At 40.9% G+C, this 13,386-nt stretch overlaps 1 protein-coding gene across 1 annotated transcript; it reads right to left on the reverse strand.

Annotated features, from left to right (window-relative positions):
- Positions 1–5,878: 5,878 nt before the first annotated feature.
- On the reverse strand, positions 5,879–12,918 carry rps19 (ribosomal protein S19). The gene is made up of 6 exons (XM_080720275.1): positions 12,895–12,918; positions 11,754–11,824; positions 10,529–10,629; positions 8,598–8,781; positions 7,499–7,553; positions 5,879–5,971 (listed from the first exon to the last, which is right to left on the reverse strand). The coding sequence occupies exons 2-6, from the start codon at positions 11,822–11,824 to the stop codon at positions 5,909–5,911; spliced, it is 474 nt and encodes a 157-aa protein (XP_080576401.1). The 5' UTR covers positions 12,895–12,918; the 3' UTR covers positions 5,879–5,908.
- Between the last annotated feature and the right edge of the window lie 468 nt (positions 12,919–13,386).

Genomic DNA, 13,386 nt, shown 5'->3' on the forward strand with positions numbered 1-13,386 from the left:
GCATTGTTGTCATTATATTTGTGGTGTGAAGTCCCGCCATCCACGTGAGTTAGAACAATTTTTTTTTAAAACATCTTACCTCTTGAAACCTTGCATCACTAATCTGGGCGGAGATCTAGAATGTCGCAACACGTCACAACACGGTTCACTGTGATCTTGTAGATCGGCTTGTAGATGGGGGCTTGTAGCTGCTGTGTTTTGAAAGGACCTAGTGTAGAGAGAGGGGGAAAAGAGTAGATCAAGTACAGAGCTGACCCCAGGCCAACTAAGTATTAGTTTACTTAGAATAGATAGATACAGTGGTTTAGTGGTTAAAGCCAGCAGGAATAATACAGTGGGATTTACGTGGGATTCTCAGGGAAGAAACGAGACATGACAGAGATGGGAATGCTCGGAATCTTTACGGTGCTCTGAAGGAGATCAGCCACAGGGTATGAAGGGAGTGGGCTGTGTTTGTGTGTGCCTGTACTTCTATTGTTGTGAGGGCCAGAAGTCCACAGGGAGATCTAAAGATATGTAAAGTTCTGTAAACTGATGATCATTATTGCACTCACTTGTAATGTAAACAGGGCTATTTTAGAGTAATGGCTTTGATGGTTCAGGGTTACAATAACAACAGCTTTGAGATTTAAATGTTTAGAAAGAGAAGTGGGTACTTAAATAGAGACATCTGTGCACTTGTAGGCATACAGTACATTATATGGGCCTACTGTACTCTACTTATGCATGAAGGTTTGTAATTACCCTTCCAATGAATATTATGCTCTTTAATGGATGGTGTATCTTAAAGCACCTCACAGCACAGTGAATCTGTCCCTGTTTGGAATGAAAACAATAGTCTTGGTAGGTAATAGCATATTACTGCCATATGCTTCAACGTAACTGTATGGGACCAACAAATGTTGAAAAAACGGAGAGAGAGAGAGAGAGAGAGAGAAATAGATAGAGACCTTATGTTTTTAGCTCTGGGGAGATGAACGTGACTTCATCCATTCTAAGAGAGATGGAACTGAGCTAAAATGGAGGGGGTGAAGTGAGAGTAGGCACTCCCCCTCGCCCACACACTGCACACACAAAGCAGGGAAGGAAAACAAAACACCTGTTTTGATGTACGTTTTGTTAATGCAGTAATTGTTCCATTGCTGTAAATGCTGAAGGGGAGCCTAATTGCATCGAAAACAATGGCACATGTGGTGGGTGCACAAAAGAGCTGCTATGACAATGACAATGACACACACCTCACACACACACACACACACACACACACACACACACACACACACACACACACACACACACACACACACACACACACACACACACTTGGTAGTAGGGCAACAACTGAATGTATACATAACATTTGCGTCCGCCTACACACACATTGACATGAATTTGTGCACACACAGAGAGGCTCAGCCTAAAGCAAGTAATTTATACTTCACTTGGAAATCACTTATCTTCGGCAAACGACACCGTCGTGCTGGAGTATGACTTGGGTTTAACAGGAGCAAGTGAACAAACATGGCAGAGCCTAGCTGCTGTGCATTCCACAAATGTCTTCCTATCACCCAAGGACATGTTTATCCCCGTCTATCCTCCAAATTACAGGGTAGACGGAACACAAAGAGAGAGAAAGAGAGGGAGAGAGAGGATGAGCAAGAGAGGGAGACTGGAGGGGGGGGGGGTTCAGGTGTTCAGGAACAGCTGGTCTCCAAATAAAAAGAAAAGATGGTGTGGGAGGCAGGGGTGTCGCACCAGATTCTGGGCCCTGGGTACAAGGATTCACTCACATTTTGTGCTTTAACTATTGAATAAATACAAGCTTGTAGATCTGCTATTTTTGAAAAATCATGAACATTTGTGCTAGTCTTTGAATATTTCACATCCTTTATGAAAAACCTATGTTTCAATGTCAGTGGTGCTCAAACTGTTTCATGTGAAGGATCCCCAAAATGATATGTATTTGGCCACGGGCCCCCATCTCAAAATATTTAGTTCCAGGGGGGACCCCCCCCAGAAGCAAAATTTACAAGCAAAAATACATATATTCAAAGATTTGCACACATTTTCACGACTTTTCAAAAATAGCAGATCTACAAGCTCGCAGCGGGCTTGTATATCTGCTATTTTTCAATAGCTAAAGTAAAAAATAATGAAGGCCCCTCCTCCACCTTGGGCCCTAGTAACTCAGTCCCCCCCCCCCCCCCTTGTGACGCCCCTGGTGGGAGGTGAAGAGAGAGAAGAGTGCCAGAGAGAGGAAGGGAGAGAACGAGAGAGAGAATGAGGGGGTGTTGTGTGTATGAAAGCTAGAGATTAATTTTCCCTGCGAGATGGGGGGAATAATTGATTGGGTCTCCGTGTATATGATGATTGACATTATAGAGGGAAAAATAAATAAATAAATGATGGCCAATGGCAGAGAGAGAGAGAGAGAGAGAGAGAGAGAGAGAGAGAGCGAGAGAGAGAGAGAGAGAGAGAGAGTGTGAGAGAGAGAGAGAGTAAACATAGCAGATGCAATGGTCAGGGATCTGTGACACACACATGCCATCAAGCAAACAGAAACAAACACATACACACTCTCTCTTTCTCTCTCACACACATGCACACACCCACAGTACACTCCCACAGAGTACAGCAGGCACAGCCAGTGCAGTAAACACAGAGCCATCAGCAAACAAAGCCCCCTGGTTGTTGCTTTCCAAATCTGGACACAAATTAAGTGAACTTTATGAAAGGCGTCTCTATTATCTCAAAGGGGGGACATGAATACATGAAAACTGCACAGCAAACACATTTCCTCTCATTTGGTTACAGTGGTTGTAAAAGTGGTTGCTGCAGGCTTCTGTGTGCAGCTGAGGAATGAAAATAATTCCCACTAAGCTCCAATGGCTACACTAAAAGAAAATGAAATGGAAATGGGTATTTGTTTTTTCTATATGGATTGGCCTTATCTAAAGCTGTTATTTTTCCTATGAAAAAACAAGCCATGCTCTGGTAAAGCAGAGACACTATCAGACATACTATTATTAGACGTATCATTCCTGCAAGCATCAGGCTTTGACCAATCGGATTTTAACTCTGCGATTACCTGACAGCTTCTCAAAATAGATATCATTATAACTTTTGCTGAAGCCATGCCAGCTTATGATCCTTTTTTTATATTGCTCTTAAGAATCTCTAATATACCTTTTTGGTCAGTTAATCATTATGCCCTTCCACACTTTTCTGTGCCATTATTCTTTGAAATACGCTGTACTTTTTGTTTCTGAGGGGGTAGGGTGGGGGCTGCTCTTGGCTTTAAATTGCTATATTAACTGACAAATCCCTTTAAAAGGAACATCTTATCAGAATTGATGCATAGGCATTATGGATATTCCGTGGCTTTTGGCACCCTCTGCAGGATAGGTGAAACACTACCAAATTAATTCAATAACGGGCTGCTACAATACACCATTATAATCATCTGTCTGTGTAGTCAAGTCAAGTGTACAGGAGAAAAGGCATATCTATTACATTGAAGAGAAACTATTGTGACATAATGTTTATTACATTGAAGAGAAACTATTGGGACATAATGTTTCCACCCATGCAGGAAATAGTTCAGAAAATGACCCAGACCTGGTGCTGGATAGAAGAAATAGGCCTACGTTTAGCCCCATAGAACCTCACCCGTCGCTGCATACTGTTGTGCTCCGAGACGGGTGAGGTTCTATATGGGGCTAGCCTACGTTATAACAAATAGGCTTAAGCCAGGGGTCTTCAATGTTTTCAGGCCAAGGACCCCTTAGTTGGGAGAGAGATGAAGCAGGGACCCCCACAACCTGTTCATAGATTCCATATAGTTTCATTGTTTGACAGCATAATTATCAGTGTATTTTGGATTCTTGTCAATTTGTGATTTCAGATATTTAATCCCTTGAACCATCAATACTTAATAAACTTGACCTTTCACTCTGTACTTAGTCTGCTCTTTTTCCCCTCTACACCAAACCTCTTGCATTGTGAGCTTGTAGATCTGCTATTTTTGGCTAAAGTTCTCCGAATATGGATGTTAGGGTTCAAGTGGTTAATATAAAAAAGGAGAAAAGTTTCTATCAAACAAAGATTTGAAGGACCCCCTGTAGTAGGCTCTGAGCACCCCCTAGACCCCTGGCTTAAGCATTTTGTCCTATAGACTAAAACGATGGGTAGGGTTATGTGTGATGGGATGGACCAGAAGTATCTTGTGTAGTTCAAATATTCAATAAAATATCCAGTCTTACAAACGGTAGTTTCGCACTACATCCACAAGCACACCTGGCTCATTATCTGTCACTCCATTTAGTTTGTCTTCCCCCCCGTTTTTGTTTCCTCTTCCGATCTTCCCTCAGAAAAAAGATAAATTAGTTCTTAGTACCGTGCTGCACTATAGTTCATCATTACTGAATTAAGTGGCAAACCATTTGCAGTGCTTCAACAAAGATGGTACCGGTAAAGAATTGCTTCCACAGCTGGTGACTTGGTGCTGCAGGTGGCCACACCACACGAACCTCTAGGGGGCACTGTTGTCCTGGCTTCATCCACTAAACTAAATCATGACATCATCCCTTTTTTCCAATGAGTGAACAACTGTCCCCTCATCACCATTGACTCATACATAGACAAGTGATAATCTGCCTTTGTTACACAAACACCCATTTGCGCCACGGTTGACACTTGTAGTGAATTAATCTTTTGGGGAAAAACTCAGTTTACACCCATTACAAAGGCTAAGAACATAAACAGTAGACTGGGTATTTAGGGGATAGCAAGGACGTGCTGTGTCAGAGACGGTTGGGTTGATGATTCAAGTTCGACAGAATTTGAGGGGCTGACTTGATGTAGCTGAACCATGTTGCAAGCACATTATATGCATATAGAGCTGCAGCCTTCTACAAGTTCACAGAATATAGGCTGTATTAGAACAGTATCTTAGCAAAGCTGTCAACCGTTATAAATCCCTCTGTCCAGACAAGACAACATGCCCTTTAGGCTGGGTGACATTCAAAACCAGACAGACAGAAATCAGCTTATGGGTGTTTCACAAACCATGGACCTTTTTCCTTTGTCAAAATGAGGTTCAAACATTTCACTTGTCAGGAATGTAACTTAATCAGGTAAAGTCGCCATTATCCCCTTCCTTCAGATGTGTCTCCGTTTCAATGGAAAATACTCATTGAGACATTATGCCATGCCTAATTCTGTTGCAATATTCAAAATGGATTATCTCATCCTCAAAAACTCAACTTTAATGGAAATGGTTTCAAGCATACTATAAACTCCAGTGTACTGTAAACAACTGTTGTTCTTCTTGAAAACAGTGATTTTGTAAGCGGAAGTCAGTGCATTCAACATTTATATCATTCTGCAACTTTTTATCGCCACATCTCAAATTATCTTTCAAAAAACATTGAAAACAATTTGCTGCTGCTGACCATATGAACTTTAACCTTTGGTTTTATACAAAAGTATGAAATATTTGTGGAAAATGCTTCTGAATACATTGGTTGTTTGACCACGACAATAACGGCAAACAGTCAATTTTGACGCATTGAGAGCTTGTAGAATAGGCTGTTTTCCTGCGCAATGTGCTGGCTTAGTGGCTTCTATGGAATTCAAATGACTTGATATCAGTTGCGGCAACTGAGAATCTTTGATCCAGGCACAGCAGTTTTGGAATCAAACCACCACCTCATGTAGAACCCCTTGTATCACATACAGCTCTATGCTTTTCACTTCTTACAGTGTTAACAATAAAACTACTACAACTATTGAGCAGAGAGCATTTGCACCCATATCAGGTTTACCAAGATATTGTACCACACAAACAGGCTTGTAAAGAAGTGAACAGGTAACACTGTTAGTTTCTCAAAAAAACAAATTTATTATTTTACACGGCCGCTGCTGCCGCCGCCGCCGCCGCCACCACAGTCTTCTTGTTTGCAGCTGAAACCTGTGGAGAGCAGAAAATAGGAAGAATTCAATCAGATGTATTCAAAAACAGTCCACAGAGAGGGGGAAGCTTACAGTTTAAGTGAGTGAAAATGACAGTGGAATCACAACTCCAACAGCAGCTTGGAAGAGAGCAGTTGTTTTCTTCTGCTGCCAACAAACACTACCCATACTCAGATGATATATGACAGGAGCCCCACAGGCAGAAAAATCTACCCGTTTCAATAAAAACCCATCAGAAGTACAAAACACTAGGGGTTTGGGTAAAGGAGGAGGTAGGGGTGCTGTGCCAACTGAGCATGCCTGTGTTGCAGGCTATGTGCAGCAGACATACAGGCGGGCAGGGCACAGGTTAGTTCATCTACATACCCGCTCATTAGCATGGGTAAACAAGGAGAAAACTGATGCCATAAGGCAGCCTTGCCAAGCATGACATTGCCTCCTCGTGTTTACCCCTTTACCCTTGGATTATCAATCTGACGGTGCTGCTGCCAGCCTGCCTCCTCACGTCTCGACAAGGCAGAATCTGCCGTTTGTTTTAGCTGCGACTAGCAGACAACGACCTGCCGCTATGCTACACGGACAAACCAGTAACTCAGTAATTTAGCCTCCGTAGAACAGCTGACTTGCATTCTGCAAGGTACTTTGGCAGAAAGGGAAACTTGCCCAAGGACAACCGTTTTCAAAGCAGCACATGCTGGAGCTACGCCGGCACAGGGATGCTTCCCATATAACAGACAAGGGGTGTAAGCATCAAAGCCAAGGGCTGTTTTAGTGATGAAACACGCTTTGGATTGAGGCACCGCATTGAATGTCTAGACTTCAAATAAAACAATACACCATAGCAGAAACAAAAAGGTGCACAGAGACGTAAAGCAACCGTGGCCCTGGCCAGAAATGAAGCCTTTGATACAAATCATTCAACTCAGGATTTTTAAATTGATTCACTTAAGAGTTCTGACAGAGGGCCAAGAGCAGGCCATTGCCCAAAAGATGCTCTATCACCAAGGTTACATTGTGTAGTGGGCAGCCCGCCACCCCTTTTTTGTTGTCAGTAGGAAGACGATTCTGTATAATTGTGCACCAATACACAGAACAGATTAAGTTGGTACTTGCTGGAAACCTTTGAGCACTTGAGCTTTGAGTCATGGCAAGGAGATACATTCTTATCCATTTTATACTGTGTTAGTCAACTTTAGAGATATTTATTTCTACTGTCATCTGTCTCATATCACTTCTACTTGATGCATAAACTACAAATTAAAAATGTGCCTTGATTAATACATTCGAAATATTTCTTTCACCAACTAGTGAAGACGCAGGAGATGTCAAATCTTTGTCCAGTAGGGATAAACATGACAAAGCTTTAACATTTATCTTATGAATTTGTGTTTGACACAAGCCATTTGTATACTAGATCAATTGCTAATTATGTACTGTGATTTATGCCTTCCTGAAAATAAAAACACTTGGCAAGATAACCTATGGTGCTTAACCTGAACCTTCAACAGAGTTAAGCCATTCTCACCTGCCCAGCGATTCTGTCCAAGTCTCTGTTTCCCTGGGAGGTTAGTCTGCGGCCGCTGAGGGGGGAGAGAACAGGGAATATCAAGACACTGAAACATTGCCACAACAGAGCACATCAACCTACACAACCTGGTCAAAAATCAATATACAACACAGCAGAGTATTCAATAACACCTCAACTACATTGGATATGCCCCATTGACCACAATACTGTGGTCATGAGGAGGCAGGCTAATCAATTCTTCCTACATAGAAAGGAAAATCATTCACAATCAGTCACTCCGACATGAACAAGTGAAACTGCAATGTCATTTTCCTGCACACTTCAACTGATAACAGCCACAGAGTTAGTGCTGCAGCTACAGAAATGAAAATGTCCATCACCATGGCTCATGACAAAGTCTTCATGAATATGCATGTACCCCACCTTAAATAAATATTAAAAACCAAAATTGCTTTATCCGTGGTGTCTGTATTTTGCACATTTCATAGGCTAAAGTTTTACAAATTCAACGATTTCAGTAGCAGATCCAGCCCGGCACAATATGATGTGAGATGCAGTTTAAGTGGTTAAAGATTTCTTCATAAATATAAGAGCTGTCGGAAATAGTCATGCCGAGGACATAACAGCCTTGTGCGATTTAGGAACTACTGAAGCATTGCTATCTTGACACATTATACTACCACTGTACTATAATTCGCCAAAAGGCACTTTTTGAAAGCGTCAATACACTAAAGTATAAACTGATTGGAACCGCACTGGTTCCAATCATTTGCAGGTAGAGGCAATGGCCATTTGTGTATGATGTCAGAATGTCTTAAGCCATGTTGATGAGTCAAGCGGTGATTCCAGGTGCAAACTTGCATGCATTTTCTTCCATTCATTGACTTTGCACAAAACTGTGCCGCATGCCAATCCTGGAGGACCACTGCCCCAAAAGGCTTCACTCTACACTGCCTTGGCTTCTCAGCAATACATCCGCCCCGTGTGACACATAAATACAACATTTATAGATCAATGTTTTATGCACACACCCTTTAGTGTTCTGCTCATACATATGAATGACACACTGAATAACAATAAGGGCATTTCTCCTCACCCGTTGGGATCCTTTTCGATCATCTTGAGCAGCTCGAGGGCCTGAAGCACCTTGCGGGCCACGTTCTTGGAGCCAACGCTGAAGTGGGAGGGGCAGACGCCGTTCCTGTTGCGACCGCCATAGATCTTGGTCATGGAGCCTACACCGGCACCACCACGCAGGTACAGGTGGCGGACTGTGGATGCTGACGGAAGATTACCATGTTAGATCAAAACTCAAAAATGCTACTATACTTCAAGCATCTTATATCAATACTATGAAGATTTCAATCTAGACAACTTATGATCAATTGGATGCCAAAATTGCAATTATGTTATACTCTATGCTACCTAAGGGCGTAAAATCGCTGTCAAACTGGTATCCATGGGAAAACAAACAATGCCAGGAAATCCATCAACATTCATGATAAAAATGAATGGTTTAATGAGTCAACTTGTAATCTTAAAGTGGAATAACTTGGTAAAAACCTCACACAGTGAAACAGTTCACTGTGTGAGGATACAATCCTAGACAATACTGGCAACTACACCTTTAGTTTGATCTGCCTTCTTTTCTGACATTTGACCAGTAATTTGACATAGTCTCAATTATTTTGTCATAATCGTTTAAATGTTGAAAAATGTTCATATTTCCAAACTTTTTCAAAAATAGTGGAAATAGACTATCTAGAAGCTCACAACGCGTTGCGAGCTTATAGATCGTTGATTTCCACTATCAAGGTTCTTTTTCCAAGTACAAATTGTCAAATATGCAAGTAATTTCTTTGTATATTTAGGTTGTGTGTCATATCTGCCATGTGCAACTTCAAAGCCTACTAGCCAAACGGAATATACCGTATTTTCCGGACTATAAGGCGCACTTAAAAGCCTTTAATTTTCTCAAAAAACTACAGTGCGCCTTATAGTCCAGTGCGCCTTATATATGGATCATTCATTGACATTGACATTCCCTTTAGCACAGCTCCATCTGTTGGATGCATAACGCAACGGTAGCGTCTATTATGTGCGCCTTAGTCAGGTGCGCCTTATATATGAAAACAGTTTGAAAATAGACCATTCATTGACAGTGCGCCTTATAGTCAGGTGCGCCTTATAGTCCAGAAAATACTGTAATTATCAATGACAGAAAAACAATTAAAACTTTAATCACAATTATTTGAGTGACAATCAATAGTCATGTAAAATGTCATAATCGTGACAGCACTAGCTGTGCAGCATATTATCAAAAATAATGTATTACATTTCACAGCACTATTATTCTTAACACTGTCTGAATTGTAACAGTAAATGTTTATTGTTCTTGTACTAAACCAGAGAATAAATGGCGTATGAGTTAACACCTGCCCACGCAGCGCCAAGCAAACAGCCCTGTGCCAGTGCTTAAATCAAACCATACAACATAATAATATAAAAATGTAGTCTGAAACTGCATCCAGTAGGCAGCAAATCCAGCGTTCATTTTGATGACTAAAACTGACGAGAAATGTTTATTGACAACCTTTTTTCACTGACAAAAACTAAGCTATGATGACTAAAACTAGATATATTGACAATTTCATCAACAAATAAAAGCTAGACTGAAATGTTATAGAGGGACTAGTATAGTGGAGATCCAGTAGAACTAAAAGACAAGTCATTTATGTTTGGTTGCGCTCTGAAGCCTGGCAGCCTGCTAGGCTGCCAAAACACATTTGTCAACAATATCATCTGCCGATTTAGCAGACTAAAATATTATAGTGTACTTTTCGGATGACTACAATAGGACTAAAACTAAATGAAAAAGACTGACTCATTTGCTGTCAAAACTAACACAGAAATCCAGCCATCTGTCACATCCCGGAAATGTAATCCATATTCCGCAGGGCTCTCTGACTGTTATACCAATAGTGATGGAACAGACAGATGTAGATCATGTAGAGATGTTAGACTTACCAGCTCTGATGTAGAACCAGTTGTCATCAGCGGGAGCAAGCTCCTTGTGCTTGGCCAACTTCACAAGGTCAACCCAGTCTGGCACCTTCAGCTTTCCTGACCTGGGGACAAGATGAGACAATACACAGAATGAGAATTATTAAGAGGAAAACAAGCCCAAAATGTGTGATAGTCCTAACCAACTTAAATTATCCCTGCAAAAACTACAGAGACATTGCCTCAGTTTGTATTTATTTGGGCCAAATGCTTGGTGACACCGAGGCAGGCACCATCCCTTTTTTAAGTATATTTTTGAGGGGTTGTCACAACAGAATGTTCTAGGAGGGCACGTTCAACTCCTCCATTACAACATCAGAAAACAATAGTACAACTTTTCACATTGTTCTGTAAAAATATATAGAGACAATCAAAATAGCAGATCTACGATCATTGTGAGCTTGTAGGTAATTTATATTGTGCACGTAGGAACGGTCGTCGGAACGGGACTCAAACCCACAACGCACCACCAGGCTGCGGAGCCTAGGTGCTTGGACCCCTGGCCAAAAGTAGTTACAAGTATTCCATGACAGTCTGGACACTATTGAAAATGTAAGCTTCTGCATTTTTAAATCTGCAGAGATTAAAACAAACAATAGTCAGATGTTATTGCTCGTCATTCCCTCCACCACACAGGGGTAGTTTTAACATGTGAGAGCTTTATTTTTTTATACTGTAATTTGTCTGAATGGGAAAGCTTTAATAAAGAGATTTATTTTTAAATACTCACTTATTTTGTTCCCAATATGATCAATAATTACTAATACTGGGGACCCAGGTATGATGGATTCATTACGTCAGACTTGGTGCTTCTATAGATTGGTGTATATCGATAGATAAATATTTAAGTGACAGAGGGCCGTAACATACATTCATATCACTGTATGAATTAAGTAATTATTGTATTTGTTGTACAGAGTACTGTATGTACATTTAGCAACATTTCAGGGGCAGTGGCTCAGGGGTAGAGTGGTCCCCCAGAGTTAGTTTCAAAGTGTCCCTGAGCAAGACACTGAACGCCTAATTGCTCCAGATGAGCAGGTTTCCTCCGCCTGTGTGTGTGAATGGGTCAATGTAGCACAACCTCTGTAAAGTGCCTTGGATAAAGGCACCATTTACTTCATAATAAGGAAGCCGATACACATATCAGAATTATCTGAAAATGCTGTAAATTGACAGATGTGCTTACTTCTTCAGGAAAGCTGCAAGGGCACGAACAAACTCCTGCTGGTTAACGTCTTTCACTGTGACACCAGGCATCTAGAAAAAAATAATATATCACAGCATGGGTTTTAAAATTCAACAATTCTGTATTTAGTAGAGACATGAAACATCACTTGGCCTATAATGATCTGGCAGGACAGTGGTTTAAACTTTTTCATATCAAGGTCTGTTATTTATTCGACATTTGAGCCACAGACCACCATTTGATGAGATTCAGCCTCAGACCCAACACGTAGATCATTTTTGTATCGTTAGATAGCATTTTGTCCACAATTCCATGCTGTATAGATGTTGTATCATATGACTGATAACAGGTCAATCAAAATAACAATTCTTGTGTAGACGTCATGTAAATAAAGTAATGCAGGCGTTTGGTTTAATTTGAATTTCTCAAGAATTAAAGTTCTATAACTGGGTCCATTTGGTTACCAACTCAATTTAGCTGGGGACCACATGGAACCCCCTCAAGGACCACTGGTTGAAATCCACAGTGACAGGAGATGGCAGCTGATCTTTAGTGATGCTGCCTCCATCCATCCATTATTAGCCAATACATACATACTGTACACATACTGAACCATTGATCATTTAACATTACATGTACGAGTATGTATTGTAGCCTGGTTTTGACAAGCTTGATGTTACAATCCATGACACGCTTCCGTCGGCATACATAGGCTTGTATGTTAGCATTAGCTAGCTAGCTGCTGGGATATGTCCATGCATGTCCAGACCATAACATAAACCATAACCTGCCGCAAATGCAAAGGGTCCTTGCAAATGATTTTACATACCAAATGCCTTATGTATTTAGTCACATGTTTATTATTCGTGTATAAGTGGTCAAAAGACGTAGTTAGCTCGAAAGCTAGTGAGCTCAATGCGGTGGCATGGGGGCAGCCATCATTGACAGCACTGTGGTGTTGAGCGCAAGACGGTATTATAAACCTAAATAAAAGCTATTTGTCGGTTAGATACGCCAGTAATACGCGCCGATAATGATCAATCGACATTTAATATCTACCCGGTGAAGTTTAGAGAGCGGGTAGTAACAAAGAACCGGTACATTTCATTGAATAACCGAGGGGAAAGAGATGTCCGTTTACCTTGCTTCTGGACAGCGAGAGGAAGAGAGGGTGAAAACGGGGTTTCCAGACCGTGTTAAAACGGGCTAGTCTCGTTACATCACGCGAGAATGCAGTCAGTGTTGTTTTTTCCACAGTCAAATAAATATTTGTTTCAGATTTATTTTGCGCTTAAAGTTTCAAAGTTTGGACGATTGAAACATCCTTGAATGAAATACAATATGGAAAGAAGAGGGATAAGAAATGCTAATTAGCAATAAACGTATATAAACGTAAACAGATGGGGTATTTTTTGCAAACAATCTTTTTTCCACAAAGCTGAGAATGTGACATGAATACAGTGCCTTACAAAAGTGATCAACTACCCCCTGACCAACAACCACTAAATTGAAGTGGATAACAATGTATGCATAGGCTACTTCTTTCTATATTGTAGGCTATTTTAAATTACCCTACATATAAAATACTAAGTACCAGCATTTTACGTGTATATTGAATAAATGCAACACTTTC

This window comes from Nannobrachium achirus (assembly GCF_963921795.1).
Source record: "Nannobrachium achirus genome assembly, chromosome: 2".
Classification (NCBI taxonomy): domain Eukaryota; kingdom Metazoa; phylum Chordata; class Actinopteri; order Myctophiformes; family Myctophidae; genus Nannobrachium; species Nannobrachium achirus.

What these genes read in the sequence shown, in the direction of transcription:
- rps19 (XM_080720275.1), bottom strand. Translation starts at nt 11,824, where the DNA reads ATGCCTGGTGTCACAGTGAAAGACGTTAACCAGCAGGAGTTTGTTCGT. An exon ending in ATCGAAAAGGATCCCAACGG is followed by an intron (nt 7,554 to 8,597) that starts GTGAGGAGAAAT and finishes CTCCCCCCTCAG; the next exon opens with CGGCCGCAGACTAACCTCCC. An exon ending in TGGACAGAATCGCTGGGCAG is followed by an intron (nt 5,972 to 7,498) that starts GTGAGAATGGCT and finishes TGCTCTCCACAG; the next exon opens with GTTTCAGCTGCAAACAAGAA.